We start from the raw sequence: 16,639 nt of genomic DNA on the forward strand, positions 1-16,639 counted from the left end.
TTGTCTAGGATCGAGTGCCAAAGGACCTTAAGAGCTCTGGAGGAATGTCACAACCCGCACCTCAGTTGGAGTCTGTGTTTCTGCACTGGCACTTATTTAATACTAGCAAAGCTCCCTGCTGTGTACCAAGCTCTCCCCATGGGTTCTGCCGCAGTCCGTGCTCATATCTGGTGCGGGGTGGATTGAGGAATGGGGATAGCTCCAGTTTTTTCCTGCATCTTTTCTGACTGCCAGAGAGTATGAATCTGGCATGATACTGGTGAAATGGAGCCTTGCTCTCTGTAGGATGGGTTATGGAGACCATGAGTCCAATCTGCTCTTCCCCTGCAATTTCTGCAGGCCTTTACACCAGTGCAAAGTGACTGTCAAATCCCGCCAGATTAGAATGGTAGGGCTCTGTTCCTGCTGCAAATCAGTGGGGCAGGAGGGGAAGAAGACTGTGCAAGTAGAGGAACAGCGCAACACGTGTCACACATTTGTGCAAAAGGGATACAATTCAGAACCAGACCCTTTCTGTTAAACAAGAACAACTTTTCTGTAGTATTCCCTTCTGGGATACTTTAGCAAACATGCCAATTAAACTACTCTCAAGTCTGACCTACAGTTTTTGCTTCCTGTGTCAGGACAAGTGCTCTGAGTTCACCTATTGTACCGCACCTATTTGCAATTTGAAGCAGGAGAGGAATCCTGCCAAGCTGCCCCATTAAATAACATATAGATCTAGGACAAGATTTCCAAAAGTGACTCCTGATTTTTGGGTGCCCAGTGTGAGATGCCTTAACACAGTCTGATTTTCAGAAAGTGCTGAGCACCTGCTCTCTTCAAATCAGGCCCCTCGGAGGTGGCCTAGGTTGGGCACCCTGGATCACGAGTCACATTTGAAAACCCAGTCTTTTTAACACATTCATTAAAAATATCCCCACAGTGACTATAGCATCAAGGCAACTCATAGTTACCCTGGGCAATACTTTTATTACACTAACCCAAGAAGGACTATCCCAAGATAACCCAGACAGCACATATGAGTCGATCGCATTCCCAGTAAGCTGGTGTGGCGTTTCTTGAGATAGCACCAGGGAGTTAAACTATTTTATGTTTTATCCTCTTGCACTACAATTTCACTTGAGAAAAGTCTTTGTTGCCAGGTATCTCTGGTCTCAGTCTATCTGGTCATCGGTTTACGATCACATCTGTTCTCTGAACTCCCAGCTCTCTTTCTCTTCCTCCTTGGCAGTGGTCTGTGAATGGATTACTGAACTCCTGCTCTGCACAGTCCTACCTTTACAACAGCTCCCCCTTCCTCCCCCCCCCCCCCCGAGGTTGTTGATAGCCTTTCTACTGTTCTACGGGTTGTTTTTTGCTTTATTTCTTTACAAAAGCAGAGGCATTTTCTGCATTCAGACTCATGCATCACACCAGCATCTGATGGCAGGATTGGACCCCAACACATTAACATTTACCATCGTGGATGACTCAGAGAATTACAGCCTCACTGCCTTCTGGGTTGAAATCTTCTGCTTATACCAGAGACCTGATTATTTTTTGCATTAATACCATCATGTTTTTTAAAGACATCCAGGTCAAGGAAAGGAATGAAGGGAAAACTTCAGATTCTGGGTTTCTAGGCCCTGCAATCTGGATTGGCCCATCCTCTCCATGTTTCCTAACCCCCTGCTTCTTTTCAAACTGTTCTTCTCTTCCTCTGAGCTAAACTCTGCCCTAGTAATTGTAGCAGAACCAAACAGAAAGCAGGGAGAAGCAAACATCCCCCGAGGTCAGAGGAGGCAAGGTGGCTGTCATTAAAGATTTTGAAGTACTCTTAGATCTGCTTTCCCCAAAAGCACACTGAACCACTCAAAACCCTATCCAAAAACCCAAACTTCCCTTCTGTTTGAAAATCCTTTCCAGGAGGATTCCTTTCCTAGATACACTAGGGCTATGCCCTGTTGCAAGGGGAATGGATTTGGTAATTTAGTCCAGGCTCTTTCTGGTCCAAAAGATTCAGTGATATGTATCATAGAATTATGCATTCAGTCTAGTTTTATTAATATCCATCATGGCAATGACGTGTGGAAGTCATTGTTTATATGGACTCCTGCTTCTTGGTCTACTCTGATCCCTTTTGCATCAGCTGTAGAAGGAAACACTAAAATATTGCATCCGTTAACTGGACACTGCTTTACACCCATGTTTCAAAGATGCTGACATGCTATTTCCCCAGACTAAAGAAGCTAAGGGAGCCCTGGAAAAAAGGGCTATTTGTTTCTCTGGATATCTGCAGCTCCTGCTTCCTGCCAGAAACTGTCTGGCCCTTCATTCCACCCAACAATTAAGATCTACGGCAATGCTTCTTGGAAATAGTAAACATTACTCTGGGTGCCAGATTTTGCTCTGACTATTTCTGGAGCAGTCCTTTCAGCCCATCAAGCAGGTTTAAATGTATACTAATTGATTTGACTTCATTGGTAGAATAATACAGAATGGCCGAGTGGCTTCCCTCCATTCTCCTTCCCCACTGGACTTTTTCTGATCTCCAAAATATTTCTAATTAGAGTCCTAAATGCTAAGTATAATCCTCCGTTGATTATGTTCAGAAAAAAGGGGCACAGTTGTTTAAAAAAATTAGTTGTATGAATGTGGTAGGCACCAAAGACCCACACTAACAACGATAGATGACAGGTTTCAGAGTAGCAGCCATGTTAGTCTGTATTCGTAAAAAGAAAAGGAGTACTTGTGGCACCTTAGAGACTAACACATTTATTTGAGTATAAGCTTTTGTGAGCTACAGCTCACTTCATCGATGCATTCCACGGAATGCATCCGATGAAGTGAGCTGTATCTCACAAAAGCTTATGCTCAAATAAATGTGTTAGTCTCTAAGGTGCCACAAGTACTCCTTTTCTTTTAACGACAGATGGAAATACACAGCAATGCCAATCCAAAGTTAAGGAATAAAAAGCTTTACACTTCACCTTTTAAGATCAACACAAGGCAGCATTACTCTGGTGGTGGGCTGTGTATCTGCCTACGTTTCTATAATGTTGCCCATCACCATGGTGTCCGGAGTACCTTCCTCAAGAAGTAAACACAGCCATATTTTTCTCCCTCTGTCCCAGCTAGGCCAGCAGCGGCCAGCTCATTGTCAGTGTTGGGATTTCACGTGGTATAGGACGTGTGGAGATGCCCAGATGTTGTAATCAAATCTCTTGATTTTTCTCACTGCTGGAGCACCATGCCCTATTGAAGTCAATGGGATATGGCTGTGCTCAGTACCTGTTTAAAACAGGCTACAAGGGTTTTAGGTCTTGATTCAGCAAAACATGTAAGCATATTCTTATGTCCCAGGAACTTAAAGTTGAGCATATGCTTAAGCACTTTGCTGAATCAGTCCAGAATCCAAATGTGTTTCCTGGTTCATCTCTCTCTGTATGTATCAGCCTTTCAGGTGTTTTTCTTTCGCTGTTTCTTCTGGACTGTTTTACCATACATCTTGCTAACCCTCTTTTCCCCCTACTCTTCTTAAGGCCATGGCAATGGGAATGATGACGGAATACTACCACTTCATCTTCACTACTCTGGTAAAGTATCAAATCAATGCAACTCCTTTTACTGTTCCCATGTACCGTGAATGAAATGTGAGCAGGTGCTGCATGTAGTCAGCGAGCCGTACAGAATGCTTTTTTCTGGGTTTGTCATACAGCTCCATGACCCCAGAGGGGCGGGCTGGACCTGTATTAACAGAACAGTGACCAGGAAGTTTTACTTAGCTTTGGTCTAAAATCAGATTTTTTTTAAATCCGGCCTTCTCATTGAAGCATCACATAACTGTTCGTGTTAACAGACACGCTGATTATCCTCTCATGTACACTGCTTTTCTTCAGTGTAACTGCATTTACTTCTCTGGAGTTACTCCACATATAGATGAGCGGATGCAAGAAGAGAATCAGGCCCACAATATTTATTCAACTTCTTTTCCTCCCGTAATTTTGATCTCGGTGTGGTTGCTCACATGCTGAAAGCTGAGCATGTGCACAAGGTCCTTAGCCATTGTGCATGGGAATTGTGGGTTCTGAAATTCAATAGGCTTCGGGAACCTCTCTGCCTGAGGCTCTTTTGAGAACCGCAGCCTAACCCTCCTTGCTGTGGGAGATATTTTGACACTGCAGGTTTATTTTACAGGAGAAGAATTCAGCTTGAAATTATCTTCAGTCTCATTAAACATGGGCTAGTTCCCCTCTGACTCCAGGAGGCATTGTTCTTGGCATATGCTTTTTTTGTTTTAATTCAGGGTGTTATTGTCTGGGACCCTCCTGAATTTGGTATGATGCTAAAAAAACTCATGTATCTTTCCTCTTTAGGAAAGAAACATAATAAACTAACCCTTAAAATTTGCAAAACTTATTTTTCAAATGCAAAAGACATTTTAATTACTCCTACTGCCATTATCTATTCCAGGCAGCTTTAAGCAGTTCCCAGATAACCTCCTATTAATCAGTCCCAGCTGAGCCTATAGTACATCTTGTGTATAGGTAAAGCCTGGAGGTGGGGAAAAATGATAATAAATTAATAGATAAGCAATCACAATTAATGCCACTTTCCTGAAATAACAGTTATACCATGGGAAAGACATTTTAATCTATTATTCCTGAAGGCAATGTTTTCCTAGCTTGCAATGCACATTCTCCAGCTTTGACTGTACTAGACCCATGGGGTGCTAATGAATTTGTCTATTATGTTATAGTGAATGTTTCTGAAAGGTCCCTAGACAGTGCTGAGTACACTCTATCAACATTTGGAATAGAATGCTTCAACATTTTGCCAAACAGCAAAGCTGAGTTCAACATGTAGGGCCCCCTCTTGATTTTTCTTCTAATGGAATTGGGAGCCGGGATCCAGCAAGATGTCCTGAGAGGCTGTTGTTTGGTGTCAAGCATAGCCCCTGCTTCCACATGATTTAGGGTTTGATCCTGCTAGGTGCTCAGCACCCTCAGCTCCCGTTGGGGTCAGCAGGACTTGGCATCTCTAGAAGTGGCTCGGCAGCTTGTAGGATTGTGCGGCGCCCGTACAAAGAGACGTCTCCCTAACACAGCTGTTTGTGGGTAGCTAAGGAAAGCTGGGGACTCAAAGTACTGAGTGTCCCTTAAGATCTGTGCACCAAGTTCAGAGTGAAGGAGCGTGCCCAGGGCAGCATCTCAAGTAAGTGCGTACACCAGCAGAGGAGCTAGAATTAAGGGGGAAGAGGGCTGATGTTCTGCTGCTTACTCCACTCATTCAGCTGAGCTCAGGATCTTTGCTGCACTTTGGGCTCTGAAGAGGACTAAGGCTTAACGCTGAAGCAGTCTGTAGCCACGTGTGCTGCGAAGGGTGAGTTCAGTACCTGCAGGACTCTTACTCTGAGCCTGAGCGGGAAATTGCACAGCGGAGGACTTGGGGCAGGCACTAAACGCAGCGCCATGTCTAGAACAACCAGGGTTAAGGAGAAAGCGTTCAGGAGACAGAACAGAAGGCCGTAATGTTCAAATCATGGGGCCTGCCCAGGGGGATGTGTGGGGGCCTGATTTTCTGGCACTTAAATTAATATTGAACTTGATTATTAGGCACTTCAATTAAACTGGACTGGCCTTCAGCTGGTGCTGAGCACTCCCTACTCCTGTGAAACTCAGCACATCAGAGAGGCAGGTCACTTTGATGTACATCAGTTGATTGTGTTGAAACAGGGAATCAGGGGCCTGACTTTCTTATTATTACAGTAGCATCTGAAGGCCTAAGCTGAGATCAGGGCCCCATGGTGCTTGGTGACATCCAAACACAAAGAGCTCTGCTGAAGTCAAACGGGGGTTGTCAGTGCAGCTGTTGCTGGATTTGGACCATAGCAAATCCCCGCTCCTTTCTGTGTGTTTGCAGAGCAGCTAATACAATAGATCCCTGATCTCTGCTGGCACAGACTCTCAAGAAGCCATGTCTGTCATGGAAGGTGGAGCTTCCGCTAGGAACTTTTAGCTGGGCAATGCCAGGGGTGTAAAAGCAGCTCAGTAACTCTAAAAAGCAATGTTCCAGAGAAGGTGGAAGGGGACGAATCCAAAGCACCAGAGTCTGTGATAGAAGGAAAAGGTAGATGAACTGGAAAATGGAAACAGATGCTCCAAGTTGCAGATATAAGACAGGCAGAAGCAGAAGGTCTGGGAGGAACTAATATGGTGATTTTTTTCCTTGCAATTTTTGCAACTCAGTTTGAATTCTTAATTGTTCTTTTATCTCTAGAAGCTGGAGAGTTAGATTTCAACTGAGATTTCAAATGGACTGGAGAAGAATGGAAAAGCTCAAGTTAGCTTCCATGGGAGCGAAATCAGGTCCTTGGGGAAGTGAAGGGCTACAGGAGACGCAGAACAGGAGATAGTCAGACCCTGAGTATGGACAGGATGAGAAAGGAGGCCAGTGCTGGAGGCATAGCAGAGAGGGGAACAGAGAGATAGGAGGTCCTGTACATCAGTTGGAGCTAGCTGGATGGACTTTGTCATGTACAATTAAAGCTGTGGAAGTGAATCTGCTAGCCTCAGAAATGAATTCATCACATCTTTCCCCAACACACTAACAGAAAATACTCTATGCCTAAAAATTCTGATTGCTGGAAGAATTGCTGAAGAATAAGGAAAAAGAAAACTGTTCCCCTGGGGTCGAGCAATAGACTAATAAACCCATAGTCTGAGATAAAGACAATCTTAACCATCCAAACCCTGATGCAATTAAACATCCGCACACTGAGTTCAGTTACATGGCATCATTTATGAGAGGACATTCAAGTCTGATTTTCAGCCTGCTCTTTAACTGGATCTCTGGTTTTCTACCTAAAATTTTGCAGGTGAAAAATTGACCATGCAATTCTTTGTGGGCATGATTAGTGACTGGACCTGCAAACATTTACATGGTATCAGCTGTGCACTTTGAGGGTGCAAAATAGGAGGCCAGCATTTAAAAATAAAATCAGGCCCTAAAAGCTTAAGGCCCAAGAGCTGCAATGATTCCCAGTTCTTCCACTGAGTGTGCAATCATAGTGGTCTGGAATGCGCTGGTTTTATCACACACTGATTACGGTTCTGCATTTGGGGTCAATGCTCTGCCAGCTGTTCCATACATTATGAATTCTGCAAGTGGGAGAGTGCACCATCAGGGTCATTACACAGGGTAAGCCTGTGACTTCACCAAAAAACACATGTGCATGGCTAAGCTGGTTCCTGTTGGGTGTCAGGAGACATCAGTGTCCAGCCACTAAGATGCACAAAGGCATAATAAATATCCCAAGTCCTTGCTTCCCCATTGAGAGATTCCCTGTCATCTCCTGGATGAATCCCCTTAAGGAGTTGCCAAGCCTATTCCTAAAGTCGATACATGCTTGGGCAAAGCTTCCTTATCAGGCAGAGCTCTGGCCCTCACTAGCTCTTCTCAATGCTGCTCTTGAACAGCTAACGAAATCCAGCAAATTGTTACGTGTGCTATTAACATTGCCCGGTAACCTCCCAAGCCACACCTGTGTGTTTGCAGTACGCTGCCTATACAGACACACTGTCCAGTGCAGGAAACATAATGGTCTGTTCTTTAACTCACCCTGGGCAGAATGGAACTGATTGTCAAGCAGCTGTGTGGCTGAAGTGGCATATTGCATGGACCATCTCTCTCCTGTATTGAGACGTGCACCCAGTGATCCCTGCCTCATTGCACAAGCAATCTGAGCCAGATGACTCACACAGGGACTGCCAGAGACTATCAGACAGAAAAATGAGACTTCACCAGCAGGGGATCGATTAACGGTTAAAATATAACCCAACTTTTCAAAATCCCTTCTGAGAACAAGAAACGTATACCCATCCTTATCGCTTCAGCCCCCGTGAGCCATAGCAGGGAGACTCCATTACTACCCGCAATAACAAAGCGTTGCCAGAAAAGAAGGCACTGGCCCATGTGGGTGGACACTGTTCATGGGGGAATTTCCACCCTATTGATCCCAGCCTGAGCCATTCACTCCACGCTCCAGAAATGCTCTCTCCTTAGACAGCCCATGTCACCACAGTGATAAGAGAGGGTTCATGAGTAGAAATGACAACAACAGTCGCTCCCTTTCTCCCTTCCCAGCTGGAAAGAGAAATAGCTTGCTGAGTTCCTAAGGCTCCCTGTGTTTGCGTGTGCGAGTTGTGGACCTGTGCAGGGGACGGGGGACATGAAGAAACTGTTGAAGTTGAAGAAATGAGTCTTGTCTCTAGGCCTGAGACTGGCTGGATCCCAGGTGTTTGTTCTTTCTCAGGGCGGTGAGCTCCATAACCTGGGAACATCAGGTCCCCTGCAGCCATGGGTCTCCCCCATTGGTGTAGAGTTGCACCGTTGTGTGGGATTGTAGCTGTCATGGAGGGAGAGGCAACCACAGGCAGCTAGAGCGCTTTCCATAGAGGCCTTTGTAGGTCAGGAGACACTCCTTCAACTGGACTATGAAGTCCATAGGGAGCTCTCTAAGCAGCTTATGTGAACCCCCTGCTGCAGTAGCAGCTGGCCCTGAAGCAGATCGGACCATGTGCTTGTGGGAACCAGCGGGCACCGCTCTGCTGGGATACAGAGCAAGATTGAATCCCTGACTTGGCTACTTCCTTTGACAAACTCCTCCATTAGATCTGGTGAGGAAACCCCCCTGGGCACAGACAAGCTGTGTCCCGGTGCTGAAGGGGGTACAGTATGCTAGGTGGGATAAAGGTGTGTGGAGTCTACGTAGAGCAGGCATTTGAAAATTGCCATCTTCCCTAAATCCTGCAATGGGCATTGCACGTGAATACTGGTGATTACGCATAAATAACAAAGTAGAGAATGAGGGGATGTGGCGGAGATGAACATACTTCCCAAGTTACCATTTAGTGTCCAAATCATCCCCAATTTGCACGTTGGGTTTTTGACACTGAATGAAGAACAGCGTTGGGTTAGCATTGGGGATCAGTCAGGCTGTTCCTCTAATCTTGTGGGGTTTTGTAAACCCCTAAATCAACACCCCTCGCACATATCCTGCAGATCTAGGGACTTCACCTCATGTCATTGCAAAGTTCCCTGCCTTCCACACAACTTGGGGGTCCCCTCACTTGTACTGTTGATGACTATTTACATAGGATGACCAGATAGCAAGTGTGAAAAATTGGGGCAGGCGTGAGGAGTAACAGGTGCTGTATAAGACAAAGCCCCAAATATCAGGACTGCCCCTATAAAATCAGAACATCTGGTCACCCTATATTTACATCAGTGTAGTCAACCCCTCTCACGGCCAGGGATCATTTTGCATGTGCCCTGCCCCCGTTAGCCTTCTCTTGCAGGCCCTTTGAGAACTCCAGTATAGTCTGTCTTGTGGCTAACAGCACCCCCACCCAGGGATGGTTTAATAACCAAAATGGTTCAAACTATCCCCCGAGAGACCCCAAAGGGAACCTCATACCCATAACATGAAAGTTCATACCCAGCCCTGGTTTAGTCGGCCACACACAGAGCTCTTCCTTTGTCCCAGTGTGCTGCTTCACCCTACTGCTCTCTACAAGGAGGCCCCGGGCCCCACCGAGGCTTGCCTCTTCAGTAAGCAGGGTTGGCCGGCCTCAGCCCTGCAGCCCCGCTGGGACGAGCTGCCCTGGTGCAGTCAGTAATAAAGAATCATGGGGCTGAGGTTCCAGAAAGTGTCACTGGCTGTAAAGAAAGGAACCCAGTGGCATTTTAACTTCCCAGCAGGGATCCTTTTCATGGCTCAGATTTCACCCCAGACCTGGTCCCTGACAGGTCGAGCGGTGTGGCACATCATGGTGGTAGTTAAACACTGACTTTGATGAGGCGGTATCAGGGTACAATCGAATCTGGCAGGGAAACCAATGCATTTGTATTGCAGTAGCATTTAGTAGCCCCAGCCATGTTCCAGGACCCTGTTGTGCTAGGCAATGTACAAACACAGAACGAAGAGACAAGTCCCAGTCCCAAAGAGTGTACAATCCACGACTGGGACAAAATAAAACATTTTGTTTCATTTTGGGGTGTTTTTCATTCCATTTTGTGGGGTTTTTAGTTAATCTATCTTAATTTCTAAACAATGTCATTTTGAAACAAAAAGTCAAAACAGAAACTCAGCACTTCCTAGAATTTGGCCCAGGAGAATGTGTTGCATGCAAACTACTTGTTTTTTATTGCCTCTCGTCTGTTTTAGAGAATAAACCAGCAGAGAAGATGGTAGGAATGGGATGAGCTAGGATTACAAAATCAAGAACAGTTGCAGAAACTGTTCAAAATAAAATATGGTTAAAACAAGTCATTAAGCAGATTATTCCAGGACCAAAGCCCCCTCCTGACTGCCATTCTCTGCCACGCTCATTCACGATTCCCTCATTTGTGAACTCCCAGGAAACCTTGTTCAGCTTCATCATCCAGGCCGCTTCCATTTCCCATGGGTGAGCTGTTCTTGTTTTTTGCCAAGCTGAACAGCTGTGGTGTGTACCTGGCATGTCTCGGATCAAAACCCATTCAGATTTGTTTCTGAGGTTTGAGCTACAGACCTCCCTGTACTGAAGTTAATATTCAGATGTGGCAGAGCCAAGAGATGCATTAAGGAAGTGCGCTTACGAAGGACTGCAAATACCCCCTCTCTCCCTGCCTGCCGAGTGACAGCTTTGGGCTTGTTGCCAGTTGAGCTAAAGACTGCCTGGTTTCTCTGTCTCTCTCTTTTTTTACTGTATAAAGGGCACACTCATTCATTTTCAGACTGTGTACACTGGTTGTAATGTCAAGAAATTCATCTTAGCTCCTCTTCTATAGTGATCTGCAAATTGACATTCCAAATTTGGAGTTATTCTGTCATCCAAAGCACCATCCAGGACTCAGCACTCAAAGCAAATTCTCCAGGAAAAACCTTAGGGAACTTTTATAGGATTAAACTCAAATGCAGAAACAATGCCTTTTAAGACCTCATTCTGCCAGGGGTAGTGGCCAGGCACCAGTCTCAGGACTAAGGTTGGATGAAATTTTTCAGTCAACTTTTTTCACTGAAAAATGCAGATTTGGGTCAACTGAAACATTTTGCAAATTCTTAATGAAATTTGGAAATGTTTCATTTCAATATTTTGAAAGAAAAAAAAAGATTTTTCAATTCAAAATGACTTTGTCTTTTAATTTAAAAAAACTTGAAATCTAGACATTTCATATTGGGTTGAACAAAACATTTTGTTGTTTTTCTTTGTTTGTCTTGTGTGTTTAGATTGTAAAGTCTTTGGAAAGGAGATTGGTTTTTCCTAGACGTATGTAGCACAATGGAGCCCTGATTCCATTGGTACTATCATGATACTCATAATGATGGTAAGGGACGGAGCTCTACACCCTCTATTCAGTACAGCAGCATCCTGTATCCCACTTTCTGTGAGCCCTGAACTCTCCAGCTTAATACAAAGGACACCACATTAAACAGAGGAAATGAGACAAATAAAAGAAAGTCACAAAATGTTAAAACTGATTTCTCTCTTTTAAGGATCTTTATGCATTAGACCTAGAACCATACCGCTACTCTGGAGTGAACCTGACTGGCTTCCGGATCCTCAACGTGGAGAACGCTCATGTGTCTGCCATCACTGAGAAATGGTCCATGGAGCGGCTGCAGGCCATGCCCAGGGTGGAGTCGGGCCTGCTCGACGGAGTCATGATGGTACGATGGTCACTTTAAAATCCCTTTGGCATATGAGTGTGTTGTCCCTGGCTGTGCAGAGAGGGGCCCTGACACAAATGCCACTCCTGTTATATCTGCTCTGGGTGCTGCATGGGTTCCGGGGAGGGAGTTATTTCTCTAGGATTTTACTGAATAATTGACATGTATATTCTACTGATTATTTCTCTGTTTTTGAAACTTAACAAAGGATCATAGCTGGACGTCCCTGTCATAGATGCATCGGGCCATATTCACCCTGGTTTATCAGCATATGTATCAGGAGGATACAGGCATTTACATCTCCTTGGCCCATCATCCATGAAAGTCTGATGTGTGAAGATAGCTGCTGTTCTTCTGTAAATACAGCAGTTCAGTGCTGATTGCTTCAGTGTTGGGGGGGGGGGGGGGAATAAACCCTTTTAAGGTTTCATACAACTTTAAAAATCAAAAAAGCATCCATGCACTCTCATTTTGCTAAACGTGGTCTCCCCTGCAGGAACTAAATCTAAAGGTAGTTATTCACCAGCGGTTATGTGAGCAGTGCAAAGCTACCACTGACAAGGATTTGAGTACAAGAGAAATGCACATTTGGTGTATTGAGAGTTTTGCAGCTGCCCCTGCTGCAGATAAGTCCCCTGGAAGCCTATGTTGAACATGCAAAAGTACATTAATTTGGAGAAAAAACTGGAAGAAAACTGTGGAAAGGTCAAGAAAATCGTTCCTTTATTATTTTTAATTCTGACATTTAGAAACATTTTGACCATCTCTAATTGTTCTTATTGTTATTGTGATTATTTCTTATTAATAATAGTAATTCTTCGCCTTTCTCTAGCACCCAGAGGCTCCAGCGGGGGCTGTACAAACATATAGTAAAAGACTCATTGGTTCACATCTCAACCAACTTGTCTCAGGACAACCCATCTCAGGGATCCTTCCTCATGTACTTAGTTGCTCTCTATTGTAATTGCCTCTTAAATACAACAGAGCTCTCAGTACTGTACCAATGTTATTACACCTTAGAGACTAACAAATTTATTTGAGCATAAGCTTTCATGAGCTACAGCTCACTTCATCGGATGCATTTGGTGGAAAAAATTTGGTGGAAAATCCGATGAAGTGAGCTGTAGCTCACGAAAGCTTATGCTCAAATAAATTTGTTAGTCTCTAAGGTGCCACAAGTACTCCTTTTCTTTTTGCGAATAAAGACTAACACGGCTGCTACTCTGAAAAATGTTATTACAGTCAGTCTGTGTGGGCCAGCATGCCTGGGGGCTGCAGCTTCTGTGCAGCTATATGACTTGTCTTAATGGTGCGACCCGCTGTCATGTCTCCTCCACAAAATCTGGATGCACATAGACTGATTTGAAACTGTTAGTTCAGGCTGTCGCGTGGCTGGGCCATGCAGGGATCGCGACTAGGTGTGGTGTAAACGGGGGAAGTGCCCCGCACAGTATCTGCTGGGAATGAGAGGCAAAGGAGGGAAGCTGTTTCTTTAATCAGATAGATACTGTATTCCTTGTTGGAACACGCCTGGATTTCTCTGCACCGGCCCAATGCACAGGGCTCGCTGAACTGGAAAGGTCCATGATGCGTGTGCAACAAAGCCTGGTGCTCCTATGCTGAGGAGGGAACCCTCTCCTCATTGCCCTGCACAAGCTGCCTTTTAGGTTGGGGCAGGCGGGCCCCGAGCTCACTGTCCACGAGCACCCTGCTCCTGAGAACAGGCACTGGGAATTCAGAACGCTCGTGCTGTTCAGCGTGAGCCATGTCACCAGGGACGTGCCTGCTGCTGTGACAAGCTCTTGCACGAAACTCACCAGAGGGTTGGGCTGGATTAAGGACAGCTGTGTGATATTTCACAGAGCACAATCCTGCAAGATGCTGAATGCCTCCTGGGAGGTTCGCCAGCACCTCTGCCTGCCGCAGACTTCACTGGGAGCTCAGTACCTGGCAGGATAAGGGCTGCAGTTTGGAGTGAGTGATCTGGAGAATGGGAGCAGAGTTGACACGCTTGTGTTGGGAGCTGGGGTTCCCTGCAGCCCCGGAATGCTGCTGCTGTGGGGGTTGGTATCAGCTCTGCTCCCAATAGTTTCTACTGGGTGGATGCCTCATCCCACACAAATACTGCCTGGCTTCCTTCTGTCCTGCCTCTTCACGCCTACCAGGATCCCCAGGTAAAAGGCTCCCAAATTGTCACTGGTGCATTTGTATCATTCCCTCCTTGAAGTGCCTCCCGCCTGTCACTGAGGGTTTCTCCTGAGTGGAGGCTTCCACCATTCTCCTTCTGCCTTTGGCCCATAGCCAGCAATGCCCCCAACCGGACGCATTCTGGGCTTCTGACTCCTCAGGGGCCCCAGGTCTCCAGAGGGACCAGAAAGTGCCTTATTCACAGTGTGGATTTCAGGATGGTTTGTTATGTGTGCACTTGCTCCTCTGTAGGGATGGGCAAGCAAAGGAGGAAGTGCTCAAGTGTTCCGACCCAGAGACGGCTCATAGCTTGGGTCCTATTGCTCAGCGTGTGCATCAAGGAGGGCTGAGAAAAACCAGAGAGAGACCCGGTGCATATGGAGCCCTCCAGGGTAGTGACAGTGAGAAAAAGGTTTCAGAGTAGCAGCCGTGTTAGTCTGTATTCGCAAAAAGAAAAGGAATACTTGTGGCACCTTAGAGACTAACAAATTTATTTGAGCAAAAGCTTTCATGAGCTACATCCGATGAAGTGAGCTGTAGCTCACGAAAGCTTATGCTCAAATAAATTTGTTAGTCTCTAAGGTGCCACAAGTCCTCCTTTTCTTACTGAGAAAAAGGCAGTTTGAGAAAACCCCCCGGAATGCCATGTCCATCTCTGCTCAGGGTTTCAGAGAGAAATAGCCGGCAAGAGCAGATCAGATGTCTGGTGGCTGGTTTGGGGGATTTTCCAACACTAGAGGGAAGGGTGCATTAGGACCATGCCTTAATTTCTGACCATAAGGAGTCTGCTTCCTTAGCCCCATCCCCAGAGTGCTGCATCGCCTTGTGAGAAACTTCACTCTCTCTCTGTGTGTCGGGAGCCAAGCATCTGGGGCAAGGGTGGACCCGGCGGCCTGGCGGCTGGCAGAAACGAGGACAGCAGCAGCCCTTCTTCCATTGCAGCAAGACAGCTGGAAATAACCAGAGGCACTGGCATGACCTTCCCCCTCCCCAATATGGCTTGTTAATCTTCTGCTCTGCCTGTCACAAAGGGGCATTGTGATAAAATGCTACTCTGAGGTGATGCCTGCATGCTGGCTGTGATTTCCAGCCTCTCTCCTCACCAGCAAAGACTGAACCAGCATACTGTGGGCTTTCTAATAAATTTTTTTAAAGCCTCCTTCCAGCAGAGCTCAAAGTTTCTCTCTGCAGCTAGAAGCAGCATCCTTCTAACATCAGACATCTCTGCCCAAGACATCTGAACCCTCCCTTCTTACTAAACCGAGAAATGAGCCAGACACACACTAGAATTCTCTCCCTTTTTATGCCTTCTGGTCAATGTCAAACATCAAAACGGTGGGCCAGGCTTTCAGAAGTGGGGACCCCAAGCTCTGGAAGCAAATAGGGCAATTGTGAGTAATGTTACTCCATCTCCATACATGTGAGATTTGCAGGAGGACCCACTGTATTGGGAAAAATAATTCCCTCTACTCCAGGAGTTTACTGGTTCAGGTTCTCTGCCCTGGGAGAAGCAGAAGCTCAGCCTGCATGACCATAATTGTCTCTTCTGGCCTTAGAATCTGGGGATCGCTCCACAGTGACAAATGTCTCTCTCTTGCAGCTGAAATTTTCCTTGTAGCAGGGTCTCCCACTATTTCCTGCATTTCTTTGCTGACTTTTTTTTTAATCTTTCCTCTTGTTCTGACACTTCTCCCAAAACATCTTCTAAATTATTTCATTTTTATAGACGGCACATACCCCTGCTTTGCATGACCACGGAGAGAGACTATTGCACTGAATGTATGACAAGACCTCAGTTAGTAGAACCCTTTGTTATGTGTGCACTAAGAGTTGGTTGTTTACCACCTCTTGTCAATAAAAAGGTCACAAAGCTCTCGGATCTCTGGTTTTAGGGTCCTTCCTCCCTACCAAATATGACCCCCCAGAATACAAGCCTTGGAGATGTAAGAGCTTCCTTTGTTTTAAACTATCTTTAGACTATGCGACGGGTGCACTATTTTCCGTAGCTACCCGAGCAAGGGTAGGGTAGGGTAGGGTGACCAGATGTCCCAATTTTATAGGGACAGTCCCGATTTTTGGGTCTTTTTTCTTATATAGGCTCCTATTACCCCCGACACCCTGTCCCAATTTTTCACATTTGCTGTCTAGTCACCCTAATATTGGGGCATGCTGTACTCTACTCAAATGCACACTGAGTCTCTGCAATATCTGCTGTAGTGGTGGATGATAAGAATGGGAGTCGTTTTAGGAGCATGCAGAGGCCACAGGTTTAATGAGCCAGCCCTGTTTGAATTGCTGTTCACCCTATCTTCGTGCTTCAGAATCGTGTCCTTCAAGCCTCTCCTTCTCCAGCAGCTAAGTCAGGTGTCTATCAAACTCAGTCCCTTCTCTGGGAGCTTATTGCATGGCTAAGTTGTGCCTGATTTCCTATATACTCCCAAAGACAGTTAGGATGGTGGGTCTGATTTTCAGGTACGCCTTCACTTGCTCACTGAGTTTGCATGGTCAGAGGCACAATGAGGAGCACTCAGACACTGAACTCCCATCCCTGGATTTGTGGGTATAACCAATCAGAGGCACGAAACTCTGAGTACAGGCGCTATTTGCAGGTGGAAAACCATGTCTGCCAAATCCGAGGCTAGCACCGAACCTGCCATTCTGGCCCTTTGCTTTCGAAACACACCTCACCTTTGAGCAGGGTTTATCCCCAGCCACCCTGGCTCGCCTTTCTAATTTTGGAAACCTTTACCATGGCAC

At 45.8% G+C, this 16,639-nt stretch overlaps 1 protein-coding gene across 2 annotated transcripts in view; it reads left to right on the forward strand.

The window, feature by feature from the left end:
• The window catches only part of GRIK3 (glutamate ionotropic receptor kainate type subunit 3), a 239,058-nt gene that overhangs the window by 135,654 nt on the left and 86,765 nt on the right, over window positions 1-16,639 (forward strand). For both annotated transcript variants that reach the window (XM_038377762.2, XM_038377763.2), the window contains exons 5-6: window positions 3,525-3,578; window positions 11,522-11,695. In XM_038377762.2, coding sequence (XP_038233690.1) covers window positions 3,525-3,578; window positions 11,522-11,695 — 228 coding nt within the window. The remainder of the gene's footprint in view (window positions 1-3,524; window positions 3,579-11,521; window positions 11,696-16,639) is intronic.

Source organism: Dermochelys coriacea, chromosome 19, assembly GCF_009764565.3.
Source record: "Dermochelys coriacea isolate rDerCor1 chromosome 19, rDerCor1.pri.v4, whole genome shotgun sequence".
In the NCBI taxonomy this organism is placed as follows: domain Eukaryota; kingdom Metazoa; phylum Chordata; order Testudines; family Dermochelyidae; genus Dermochelys; species Dermochelys coriacea.